Source organism: Podarcis muralis, chromosome 12 (assembly GCF_964188315.1).
Source record: "Podarcis muralis chromosome 12, rPodMur119.hap1.1, whole genome shotgun sequence".
NCBI lineage: Eukaryota > Metazoa > Chordata > Lepidosauria > Squamata > Lacertidae > Podarcis > Podarcis muralis.
This window is the reverse complement of record NC_135666.1, coordinates 5339892-5352712: the sequence shown is the minus strand read 5'-3', so window position 1 is coordinate 5352712 and position 12821 is coordinate 5339892. Positions and strand designations below refer to the sequence as shown.

Genomic DNA, 12821 nt, shown 5'->3' with positions numbered 1-12821 from the left:
AGCCTCTGCAGCTCAGGAGAGGATGGAGGGTTACTGGACCCAGAGGCAACCTCACCTTCCCCTGACAGGGCTGGGAGAGGAGCACCTGCAGGCAATGGGTCCTCCATCACCTCCGGAGCCAGAGCAGACTCAGCTGGTGTCTGCTCCTGAGGACCCAGCACAGGTGAGGACCCTTCAGGCTCAAGCCCCAGCCCCGGCTCAGCCGGCCCTGGGGGCAGGGACTCCTGTACAGGCTGGGATTCCTCCGGTTCAGCCTCTGAATCAGATTCCCAGGCCATCACAGTGACTAATATGTACACAATAATTACCAAAATAATTATGTGTTCTTTATCAGTCTTCTGAGAAAAATACAAAACCTTATGCAAAGCCACAGAGACTTGCGAACTACCCAACCTGAGATGAACTTGTAATGTCTGGTTTCAATGGATTTTTCAAATGCTCAACTCAGTCTTTTGTTTTCTTTATCTTTTTGAGTAAGTTCATGAAGATACCAACAAAAGGTAAGGTCGGTGTTGTTCACAATACTGAGAGGTGCTAGTGAAGTCGTAGATGGATGTTAGTGAAGTTGTGGACAGGGTGCTGGCGTTTTGCACCTGTTTCGCCCTGGCAGTCCAAGTAATCAAGAGGCCGATGTTTGCCCCCGAGGGGGACCTTTAACTGGGGCTTGCAGGTAGCCCACTCCCAAGGTAGTTTTCCGGGCTTCTTCAGTGGTCTAATCTCAAAGCCTTGATACTATTTCTTGGCTATTTCTTCGCTTAAGCTGAAGAGACTGATTTGCTAAAGAAATAGTATTCTCTATGAAATTGAATATCAATACAGTGGTACCTCTGGTTATGTACTTAATTCGTTCCGGAGGTCCGTTCTTAACCTGAAACTGTTCTTAACCTGAAGCACCACTATAGCTAATGGGGCCTCCTGCTGCCGCCGTGCCACCGGAGCACGATTTCTGTTCTCAACCTGAAGCAAAGTTCTTAACCTGAGGTAATATTTCTGGGTTAGCGGAGTCTGTAACCTGAAGCGTCTGTAACCTTAAGCGTCTGTAACCTGAGGTACCACTGTATAGCTAGAATGCAGCCTACTGTACTGTACCCCGATGGGGCCCTTTTACTGTGGTTTGCAGGTAGCTGTGATGAAGGATGGTTAATAAACTTAATAAATAATAATAATACACTGGTAGCTTGGTTCGCAAACTTAATATGTTCCGGAAGTCCGTTCCAAAACCAAAGCGTTCCAAAACCAAGGCGCGCTTTTCCATGGAAAGTAATGCAAAATGGCTTAATCTGTTCCAGACTTTTAAAAACAACCCCTAAAACAGCAATTGAACATGGATTTTCCTATCTAACGAGACCATGGAATCCATAAAAGGAAAGCAATAAACAATGTACAGTAGTGCCCCGCAAGACGAATGCCTCGCAAGACGAAAAACTCGCTAGACGAAAGGGTTTTCCGTTTTTTGAGTCGTTCCGCAAGACAAATTTCCCTATGGGTTGCGAGTTTGTTTCCTTTTTCTTAAAGCCGCTAAGCCGTTAATAGCTGCTAAGCCGTTAATAGCCGCTATGCCGCTAAGCCGCTAATAGCCGTGCTTCGCAAGACGAAGAGACTCACGGAACGGATTAATTTTGTCTTGTGAGGCACAACTGTACTGCAGTTACACAATCAATCAAGCTGAACTGGGTTCCACACAGTCACAAAAAACAAAAGCAAAAGAGCCGCAAAAACAAAAACGCAAAATAAATAGCGAAAACAGACAGACCTCAGCGTAACACTCAAAACGAAAGTGTGGCGCTCAAATCGGAAGCGTAACACTCAAAATGGAGCACGTTCGGCTTCCGAAAGAAGTTTGCAAACCGGAACACTTACTTCTGGGTTTGCAGTGTTTGGGTTCCAAGTTGTTTGAGTACCAAGGTGTTTGAGAACCAAGCTACCACTGTAGTAATAATAATAATAATCCAGGTGGCCTTCCAATGAGGTATAAAGGAACACCAAGCGTTACCTACCAATCCTTCGTCCATCCCTCCATCCAGGGTGGAGCCCAAAGAACAAAGTCAGAGGGAGAAGCTGGTGATCTCTGAGGACTGCGAGCTGATCACCATCGTGGCCGTGATCCCGGGGCGGCTAGAAGTCACCACTCAGCACATCTACTTTTACGACAGCAGCTGTGAGAAGGATGAGACCGAGGAAGGTAAGGGCAGGGTGTGTGGGGTGGATCTGATCCCAGGAAGCAAATCCAGCTACCCAGGTCTAGAGGCCAGAGTTCATGGCCTCTCCAAAAAAGAAACAGGAATACCTCGGGCTAAGAACTTAATTCGTTCTGGAGGTCCGTTCTTAACCTGAAACTGTTCTTAACCTGAAGCACCACTTTAGCTAATGGGGCCTCCCGCTGTTGCGCCGCCGCCGCACAATTTCTGTTCTCATCCTGAAGCAAAGTTCTTAACCCGAGGTACTATTTTTGGGTTAGCGGAGTCTGTAACCTGAAGCGTCTGTAACCCAAGGTACCGCTGTATCTCCCTTTTGTTTCTGAGCCCTGCCAGCTGCCATTGAACTTGATTTCACTGTCATGGAATTCTACTTAGTTTTGGTCCAGAGTAGACTCCAACGTATAGCTAGCAGAGTAAAAACTTAAACATGTTGCAGGATTCCCAAAATAGACCAGAGGCAATGAATATTTCATCCAGAAGAGCTTTACTGCTACTGAAGGCAGATGAACAGAATGGCCACAAATCCAATACATTCAGGATTGGCCCTGTCCGTAAGAAATCCAGTTGCAGCAGACTTAACTTAAACTTACAATCAAGGTAAAGGGACCCCTGACCATTAGGTCCAGTCGTGGCCAACTCTGGGGTTGCAGTGCTCCTTTCGCTTTATTGGCCGAGGGAGCCGGCGTGCAGCTTCCGGGTCATGTGGCCAGCATGACTAAGCCTCTTCTGGCAAACCAGAGCAGCGCACGGAAACACCGTTTACCTTCCCGCCGGAATGGTACCTATTTATCTACTTGTACTTTGACATGCTTTCGAACTGCTAGGTGGGCAGGAGCAGGGACCAAGCAACGGGAGCTCACTCCGTTGTGGGGATTCGAACTGCCAACCTTCTGATCAGCAAGTCCTAGGCTCTGTGGTTTAACCCACAGCGCCACCCGCTTCCTCTAAAACTTACAGTAACTTATAATAAGTCTAAAACTTAATACTATGTATAGAACACCACACCAGAAGGAAGAGAGATAGAAAGAGAAAGTGAAAACAAGGCTCCTTCTGGCCCTACAGTGGTACCTCAGGTTACAGACGCTTCAGGTTACAGACTCCACTAACCCAGAAATAGTACTTCGGGTTAAGAACTTTGCTTCAGGATAAGAACAGAAATCATGCTTCGGCGGCACAGCAGCAGCAGCAGGCCCCATTAGCTCAAGTGGTGCTTCAGGTTAAGAACAGTTTCAGGTTAAGAACGGACCTCCGTTTTTGGCTCTCCACATTTGAGAGATTAAGTGCTGTGATCCTCCCACCCAGGAATCGGCTACGACTTCAAGCGCCCCCTGTCTCAACTCCGGGAACTGCACCTCCGACGCTACAACCTCCGCAGGTCCGCCCTGGAGTTCTTCTTCATCGACCAGGCAAACTACTTCCTCAACTTTAAGAAAAAGGTAATGGTGGACGGGTACCTCTTCCTCCTCATCTTTTGATCTCCTAGTGGTAAAGGTAAAGGGACCCCTGACCATCAGGTCCAGTCGCGGACGGCTCTGGGGTTGTGGTGCTCATCTCGCTTTATTGGCCAAGGGAGCCAGCGTACAGCTTCCGGGTCATGTGGCCAGCATGACTAAGTCGCTTCTGGCAAACCAGAGCAGCACACGGAAACGCCATTTACCTTCCCGCTGGAGCGGTACCTATTGATCTACTTGCACTTTGTCGTGCTTTTGAACTGCTAGGTTGGCAGGAGCAGGGACCGAACAACGGGAGCTCCTCCCGTCGCGGGGATTTGAACCGCCAACCTTCTGATCGGCAACTCCTAGGCTCTGTGGTTTAACCTAGTGGAGCACATATTAATTCATTTGCAAATGCACAGCTTCCAAGCACAATTCAAAGTGTTGGTGTTGAGCTTTAAAGCCCTAAACGGCCTCGGCCCAGTAGACCTGAAGGAGCGTCTCCACCTCCATCGTCCAGCGCCGAGGGCCTTCTGGTGGTTCCCTCATTGCGAGAAGCAAAGCTACAGGGAACCAGGCAGAGGGCCTTCTCGGTGGTGGCCCCCGCCCTTTGGAACGCCCTCCCACCAGATGTCAAAGCGATAAACAACTACCTGACCTTCAGAAGACATCTTAAGGCAGCCCTGTTCAGGGAAGTTTTTAATGTGTGACATCTTAGTGTATTTTTGGTCTCTGTGGAAGCCGCCCAGAGTGGCTGGGGAAATCCAGCCAGATGGGCGGGGTACAAATAATAAATTATTATTATTATTATTCTGCAGACTCAGCACCCTTCTGGGAAAGTCACTCACTGGGTCGGCAGCTGATAATAACGCCCTGCTGGTTTTTCTGCCCTCTCTCTCCCAGGTCAGGAACAAGGTTTACTCTTCCATCCTGGGCCTCCGACCACCGAATCAGATCTATTTTGCCAGCCGCTCACCGCAGGACTTGCTGAAAGCCTCGGGCTTGACTCAGGTGCTTAATTTAACATTGTCTTTTCATCACAAACAAATGTGATACTCACAGACACTCCTGATCGTTGAGAATGAAGGCAAGTGGTTTGCAAAGTGGTCAGCCTTGCCTCCTGTTTAGGGAAGTTTTTAATGTGTTTTTTTTCCCTCTTTATCTGGAAGTGGGGAGAAGGGAATGGTTGTCAGGAGGAGCAAGGTGGCTGTAAATTGCACCGTGCAAATTTATTAGCAAGATTTTTCAGACTTGGAGGCGCGTCGTCATCAGAGAGAGAGAGAAAGAGAGGGGGGGGGGGAGAGAAAGACCGGAAGAATCAAATCAGGAAGAACAAAATTTTAATAAAGAATTGGGAAATTTTATAATTTATCTTAAAAACCATTTTAAACAGTTAAAATCGTTAGTAGGATTGGAATATCACTTGTAGTAATGGAGAATTTTGGACATAATGGTGATTTAAAGATTTGGATTATTATAAAAAATGCAAGAGGAAATGGTTAACAATAGGACCCACAATAGGGAGGAGGAAAGTCCAGGAGATTCTATGGAATCTTGTTTTTATGATATATGTCGGATATGCGATTGTAAAACTTTAATTTGAAAAACCAAACAAATATTATTATTTTTTAAATTATTTACCATTCTGGCCCGTCCGTTTTGCCAGATCCTTACCAAACCCACTGCTTTATTTTCACCCTCCTTTAACAGAAATGGGTTAACCGGGAGATCTCCAACTTCGAATACCTCATGCAGCTCAACACCATCGCAGGCCGCACGTACAACGACCTCTCCCAGTATCCCGTGGTAAGCATCCCAGGGCGAACCTTCGCCCTTGAGCCTCAGGTGCTCCTTAAGACGGTTTCCTCTCCTGCTCCCACCCTCCCTGCAAACGCTGGATCCCGACATAGCTGTCAAGCGCCCCTCATTTGGCGGGACAGTCCCTTATCCCAGCGCTGTGTCCCGCTGCTGTCCCTTATTGATGATGTCCCTTAAATTTCCCGGGTTTCAAAGGAAGCAGCTCCTCTCCCTCCCTCCCTGCCGGCCAGGGAGGAGGGAGGCTCCAGCTGTGTTGCTTGGCTGCGTTGCTCACCCAATAAGGAGTCTAAGAACGACTGGGGGCTGGAGCTTGCATGCCTTGTGCCGATCAAATCGGCCATGTTGCCTGGGGATTCGCCTTTGCTCAGCGCTTCCCAGCGGAGAGGGGGCAGTGTTTTCCCTTGCTGCATCCCCTTTGCCGGGCTGCTGCGCTGTGGGAACCACCGCTTGAGGCTTCGTTTGGCTGCTGGCTGGGCTTTCTGCCTTTGGCTCGGAGGGGCTCAGAAGGCGAACATACCTGTGCTCTGAAAATCCCTTATTTTGGCTGCTGATCCCTTATTTCCGAAGCTGCTGGTCCCTTATTTTCAAATCTGTAAGTTGACAGCTATGGATCCTGCAAGCAGGCAAAACCAGAGGCTCTCCTTTCTCTCCTCCCTTCAAGTTCCCGTGGATCCTGCAGGATTACGTCTCGGAGACTCTGGATCTCAACAACCCCGCGGTGTTCCGGGATCTCTCCAAGCCCATCGGAGTCGCCAACGAGAGACACGCCAAGGATGTCAAAGAGAAGTGAGTGCAGAGTTTTCTCGGTGGCGTTGCAGCTGGGAAGGCAGGAAGCATCTCAGTGGAAGGAAATGCCAGAGACTTCTTTCCCTTGAGACAACATGGGAGTTGTAGTCCAAAGCCACTTGGAGGGCAAGCGACCGCTCTAGGCTTTTGCTTCTCTGCAATCCGCCTCTCCTCCCGACGGTCTCTTTAGCCTTTCCCTTCCCTAGTAGCGTCACCTTTGCATCAGTTTCTTCCCTCTCCCAGCTGTGCCAACCCTAGCAAATTGCAGGAAGGGGAGAATCACGGCTGGGGGAAAAGAGGGATGGTTTAACTCTTTTCCCCTCGCTATGGTCCATAGAGAAAGTGCTTTCATCTCAACATTTGAGATAATAATAATACAGTGTTACTTTGGTTCTCAAATTTAATCCATTCCAGAAGTCCGTTCCAAAACCAAAGCATTCCAAAACCAAGGCACGCTTTCCCATAGAAAGCAATGCAAAACGGATTAATCCGTTCCAGACATTTCAAAACAACCCCTAAAACAGAAATTTAACATGACTTTTACTATCTTAACGAGACCATGGATCCATAAAATGAAAGCAATAAACAATGTACCGCAGTCACACAATCAATCAGTAGCTGAACTGGGTTCCACACAGTCACAGAAACAAAACAAAAAGAGCCACAAAAACGCAGAATAAATAGCAAAAACAGACTTCAGCGTAACGCTCAAAACGGAGCACGGGTGGCACTCAAAACGGAAGCATAAGACACAAATCGGAAGTGTAACACTCAAAATGGGAGCACGTTTGGCTTCTGAAAAAAGTTCGTAAACCGGGATACTTACTTCCGGGTTTGCAGTGTTTGGGTTCCAAGTTGTTTGAGTACCAAGGCTTTTGAGAACCAAGGTACTACTGTAGTAGTAGTAGTAGTAATAATAATAATAATAATAATAATAATAATAATAATAATATCCCACCCACCTGGCTGGGTTTCCCCAGCAACTCTGGGCAGCTCCCAACAGAACATTAAAAACACGGTAAAAGATCAAACATTAAAAGCTTCCCTAAACAGGGCTGCCTTCAGATGCCTTCTAAGTCAGGTAGTTGTTTATTTCCTTGACATCTGACAGGAGGGTGTTTCACACAGCGGGTGCCACCACCTAGAAGGCCCTCTGCCTGGTTCCCTGTAGCTTTGCTTCTCGTAGGGAGGGAACCGCCAGAAGACCCTCGGCACTGGACCTCCGTGTCTGGGCAGAACAATGGAGGTGGAGACGCTCCTTCAGGTATACCGGATGGAGGCCGTTTAGGGCTTTCAAGGTCAGCACCAACACTTTGAATTGTGCTCGGAAACATACTGGGAGCCAATGTAGGTCTTTCAGGACTGGTGTTATACGGTTTCGGAAAGGGGACTAGGCAAGGGGAGCTGCCCAGTAGGGGGAATTTCTCAAAGCAGAAAAGCAGTGGCCGAGTCATGCTCAATCGCAGGGGCTATTTTGGAACCACCATTGGCGAAAATGCTTCTTGCTGTGTTTGTGGCAAGGGAGTTATTGCCTTGCTTTCGTTCTGTTTTGCATTTTGTGTTCCCGTGTTTGTACCTTTACGATGTGAACCGTCCCATGACTTTTGGATGAAGGGCGGTATACAGTTGTTGTTGCTGGTCCTGAATGGGGTAACTGTGCCCCCGAAGGGCCAGGTGCGCAGCCTGGGAGTCATTTTGGACTCGCAGCTGTCCATGGAGGTGCAGGTCAATTCTGTGTCCAGGGCAGCTGTCTACCAGCTCCATCTGGTACGCAGGATGAGACCCTCACTGCCTGAAGACTGTCTCGCCAGAGCGGTGCATGCTCTGGTTATCTCCCGCTTGGACTACAGCAATGCGCTCTACGTGGGGCTACCTTTGAAGGTGACTCGGAAACTACAACTAATCCAGAATGCGGCAGCTAGACTGGTGACTGGGAGCGGCCGCCGAGACCATATAACACCTGTCTTGAAAGACCTACATTGGCTCCCAGTACGTTTCCAAGCACAATTCAAAGTGTTTGAGGCCTAAACGGCCTCGGTCCTGTATACCTGAAGGAGCATCTCCACCCCCATCGTTCTGCCCGGACCCTGGGGTCCAGCGCCAAGGGCCTTCTGGCGGTTCCCTCATTGCGAGAAGCAAAGCTACAGGGAACCAGACAGAGGGCCTTCTTGGTGGTGGCGCCCGCCCTTTGGAACGCCCTTACAGCAGATGTCAAAGAGAACAACAACTACCTGACATTCAGAAGACATTCAGAAGACATTAAGATAAGGCAGCCCTGTTCAGGAAAGTTTCTAATGTGTGACATTTTAGTGTATTTTTGGTCTTTGTGGAAGCTGCCCAGAGTGGCTGGGGAAACCCAGCCAGATGGGCGGGGTACAAATAATAAACTATTATTATTGTTGTTGTTGTTGTTGTTCTGTCTGCCATCTTGGAGTCACCGCACAGACTTGAGTTCTGCTCTTTCCGGCTTTGCCATTCCGCCCGCAGGTACGAGAGCTTTGAGGATCCCACGGGCATGATTGACAAGTTCCACTACGGCACCCACTATTCCAACGCGGCCGGCGTCATGCACTACCTGATCCGCACGGAGCCTTTCACTACTCTGCATATCCAGTTGCAAAGCGGGAGGTGAGTGAGAGCAAGCCAGCCATGGAAAAGAAGACTTCTCCCTTTCTGCTCCTTCAGTAAACACACGCAGACATGATGGCCAAGGCCTTCCTTATCCTTTGCTCATTTCCCTTCTCGTCATATGGGCACTTAGTGTCATGGAATTCTACTCAATATTGATCCAGAGCAGAACTCCGACGTATGGTGGTGGTTGTTGTTGTTTAGTCGTGTCCGACTCTTCGTGACCCCATGGACCAGAGCACGCCAGGCACTCCTGTCTTCCACTGCCTCCTGCAGTTTGGTCAAACTCATGCTTCGAGAACACTGTCCATCCATCTCATCCTCTGTCATCCCCTTCTCCTTGTGCTCTCCGTCTTTCCCAACATCAGGGTCTTTTCCAGGGAGTCTTCTCTTCTCATGAGGTGGCCAAAGTCTTGGAGCCTCAGCTTCAGGATCTGTCCTTCCAGTGAGCACTCAGGGCTGATTTCCTTCAGAATGGAGAGGTTTGATCTTCTTACAGTCCATGGGACTCTCAAGAGTCTCCTCCAGCACCAGAATTCAAAAGCATCCATTCTTCGGCGATCAGCCTTCTTTATGGTCCAGCTCTCACTTCTATACATCACTACAGGGAAAACCAGAGCTTTCACTATACGGACCTTTGTTGGCAAGGTGATGTCTCTACTTTTTAAGATGCTGTCTAGGTTTGTCATCACTTTTCTCCCAAGAAACAGGCGTCTTTCAATTTTGCGAATGCTGTCACCATCTGCAGTGATCATGGAGCCCAAGAAAGTAAAATCTCTCACTGCCTCCATTTCTTCCCCTTGACGTATGGTTAGCAGAGTAAAAACTTAAACATGTTGCAGGATCCCCCCAAAATAGACCAGAGGCAATTGTATTTCATCCAGCAGAGCTTTACTGCTACTGAAGGCAAATAAGGATAACGGTCGCAAATCCAATACATTCAGGATTGTCCCTGTCCATCAGAAATCCAGTTGCAGCAGACTTGACTTAAACTTGTACTATGTACAGCAGTGTTTCCCAAACGTTTTTGGGCAACGGCACACCTGTTTACCGGAAAAAAATCTCGCGGCACACCACCATTAAAGCCCCGCCCCCGTGACGTCATTCGGGGAGCCGGCGGCCCGGGCCTGAGCTGGAAGGAGAGGCGGTGCTTTTCGGCACAAGGCAATCGGCCTGGAATTGTTTCCCGCGCGCTGCGAAAGGGAACAGCTGCGGTCGCGCGAACCCTCCGGCGCTGGGAGGGGAAAGGGCGGAGTCGCAGAGCACCAGCTGGCCGAGCGGTTGCGCGCAGCGTTGCGCTTTTGGAGAGCGTGCGGCTGCTGCTAGGGGATCCGGGGACGTGAGCAGGCCTGGCCCGACCCGGGTTGAAGGAGGACAAGCCGGCAGCGCGCCAAGTGAGTTCGGTTGCGCACGACGGCCCCCGCTCCCCCCACCCCCGCCGGATCCTCGCCGCCGCCGCCTCTCGCCCGCCTCCCTCCCACGGCACACCACCCGATGTCTCACGGCACAGTAGTGTGCCGCGGAACACCGGTTGGGAAACACTGATGTACAGAACACCACACCAGAAGGAAAACAGAGAGAAAGTGAAACCTTCTCGCTTACTTTTATAGTCAGCATGACCTTGACTGAAAGATAACAGAAGCAGCTGTACAGTGGTACCTAGGGAGGCGGGTGGCGCTGTTGATTAAACCACAGAGCCTAGGACTTGCCGATCCGAAGGTCAGCGGTTCGAATTCCCGCGACGGGGTGAGCTCCCGTTGCTCGGTCCCTGCTCCTGCCAACCTAGCAGCTCGAAAGCACGTCAAAGTGCAAGTAGATAAATAGGTACCGCTCTGGCAGGAAGGTAAACTGCGTTTCCTTGTGCTGCTCTGGTTCGCCAGAAGCGGCTTAGTCATGCTGGCCACATGACCCGGAAGCTGTACGCCGGCTCCCTCGGCCAATAAAGCAAGATGAGTGCCGCAACCCCATCCGCAACTGGACCTAATGGTCAGGGGTCCCTTTACCCTTTACCTTTACAGTGGTACCTTGGGTTACATATGCTTCAGGTTACAGACTCCGCTAACCCAGAAATAGTACCTTGGATTAAGAACTTTGCTTCAGGGTAAGAACAGAAATCGCTCAGTGGCGGCAGCAGGAGGCCCCATTAGCTAAAGTGGTACCTCAGGTTAAGAACAGTTTCAGGTTAAGAACAGACCTCCAGAACGAATTAAGTTCTTAACCCGAGGTAGCACTGTACTCAGCTTCTCTGAAGATATAACCCAAACATCACGAACCTTCTGCTTCTTTCTTTCACACAGAGAAGCTTCTAGAGCTCTCTTGAATTAAGTAGAATAGGAAAGATCTCTACACATCAGATCAATAACTTTCTGCACTAGGAAATGCAAACTGACGCATTACTGTATAGGAACCAGGAATGTGCCTCTCTGCCCATTTTGACAAGGCGGTGGTGGCCGCTGACTTGGGACGGCTTTAGCGGAGAGGATCGGACAAATTCCAACCCTGCAACCTTGCGGTTCAATCTCCTCTCGCTCTTACGCCGGCAGGTTTGACTGCTCCGACCGCCAGTTTCACTCCGTCCCCGCCGCCTGGCAAGCCCGCATGGAAAACCCCGTGGACGTGAAGGAGCTGATCCCGGAATTCTTCTACTTTACGGACTTCCTGGAGAACCAAAACAGTAAGCGTTCCTTTCCTGGGCTGGTTCGGATTCCTGGGCCATCTGGGCTGCTGGTTCTGCTGGCTGACAGGGACCAGGCAGATTCCGCAGAGGGGTTCACCAGCAGGAGATAAGTCACCATCCTTTTGCGGCCAAGTATTTGGAGAGGGCTTGTATCCAAAGATGGAGTCAGAAGATCCCAAGTTCAGTCCCTGTAATCGCCAGGCAGGGCCGGGTCAGGCCTCTCTTATCCTCCATTTAACGTTGGGATCTGGCTGTAAAATGGGTCTTTTCAGAGTTTGCCCAAGGGGGGAGAGAAGGATACTCCTTGCCCCGAAGCTGGTGAGGATGCTTCAAAACCTCTCCCCCCCCCTGCCTTGCTCTGCAAATCTGGCCTACCGTATTTTCGCTCCATAAGACGCACCTGACCATAAGACGCACCTAGTTTTTAGAAGGGGAATGCAAGGAAAAAATATGCTTTAAATGGAGCGCTGAGCAGAGCCTGTATGCATCCCAGGCTCTGCTCAGCGCTCCCTTTCACGAGCCACGTGGAGCATGTGTGTGGCGCTTGCAGACTTTTCCCCGAGGAGGGAGAAGGGCAGCCCGTCACTGATGGGTTGCCCTCCTTCCTCCTCAGGGAAAAGCCCCCAAGAGCCGCACACACGCTTCGCGCAGCTCTTTAAAGGGCGCGTGGCTCTTGCTGGCTTTTCCAGGAGGTGGGGGAAGGGACTGAGGGGCTGCCGTGCTCCCTTTAAAGAGTGTGTGGAGTGTGGAGAAGGGCAGCCCTTCTCCCTCCTCGGGGAAAAGCCCCCAAGAGCCACACACACACTCCAGGCAGCTCTTTAAAGGGAGCGCTGAGCAGAGCCTCCCGCCTGCAGTCGCTCCATAAGACGCACACACATTCCCCCTTACTTTTAGGAGGGGAAAAGTGCGTCTTATAGAGCAAAAAATACGGTATGTCTTCTCCCTTAAGTGGGTAAACAGAGATCAAGGGGAGACATCAGGGACCGCCAGTAAGATGCGTAACTTCGTAGTAACGAGTCCCATAGGTTGATCATGCCGAGTGTGAGTTGCTGGTTCTTGACTCAGGAAATCGGAAGTGTGGTTTGCAAAAGGGGAGCTAAGGTTGGGGGGGTTGGGGGGGGAGAAAGCTGGTTTTGGCTGCTTGCTCTACACATTCTCCCTCCCTTTAGGCTTTGATCTAGGCTCCCTGCAGATGTCGAATGAGAAAGTGGGCGACGTCGTCCTTCCCAGATGGGCCAAATCCCCAGAAGATTTCATCCACAAGCACCGTAAAGCCCTGGT

General features: G+C 50.1%; 1 protein-coding gene across 1 annotated transcript in view; it reads left to right on the top strand.

Moving 5' to 3' along the window:
- The window catches only part of NBEAL2 (neurobeachin like 2), a 199812-nt gene that overhangs the window by 172202 nt on the left and 14789 nt on the right, over nt 1-12821 (top strand). The window contains exons 36-43 of the mRNA XM_077936672.1: nt 2025-2182; nt 3501-3634; nt 4535-4642; nt 5342-5437; nt 6111-6235; nt 8723-8863; nt 11407-11537; nt 12710-12819. Coding sequence (XP_077792798.1) covers nt 2025-2182; nt 3501-3634; nt 4535-4642; nt 5342-5437; nt 6111-6235; nt 8723-8863; nt 11407-11537; nt 12710-12819 — 1003 coding nt within the window. The remainder of the gene's footprint in view (nt 1-2024; nt 2183-3500; nt 3635-4534; nt 4643-5341; nt 5438-6110; nt 6236-8722; nt 8864-11406; nt 11538-12709; nt 12820-12821) is intronic.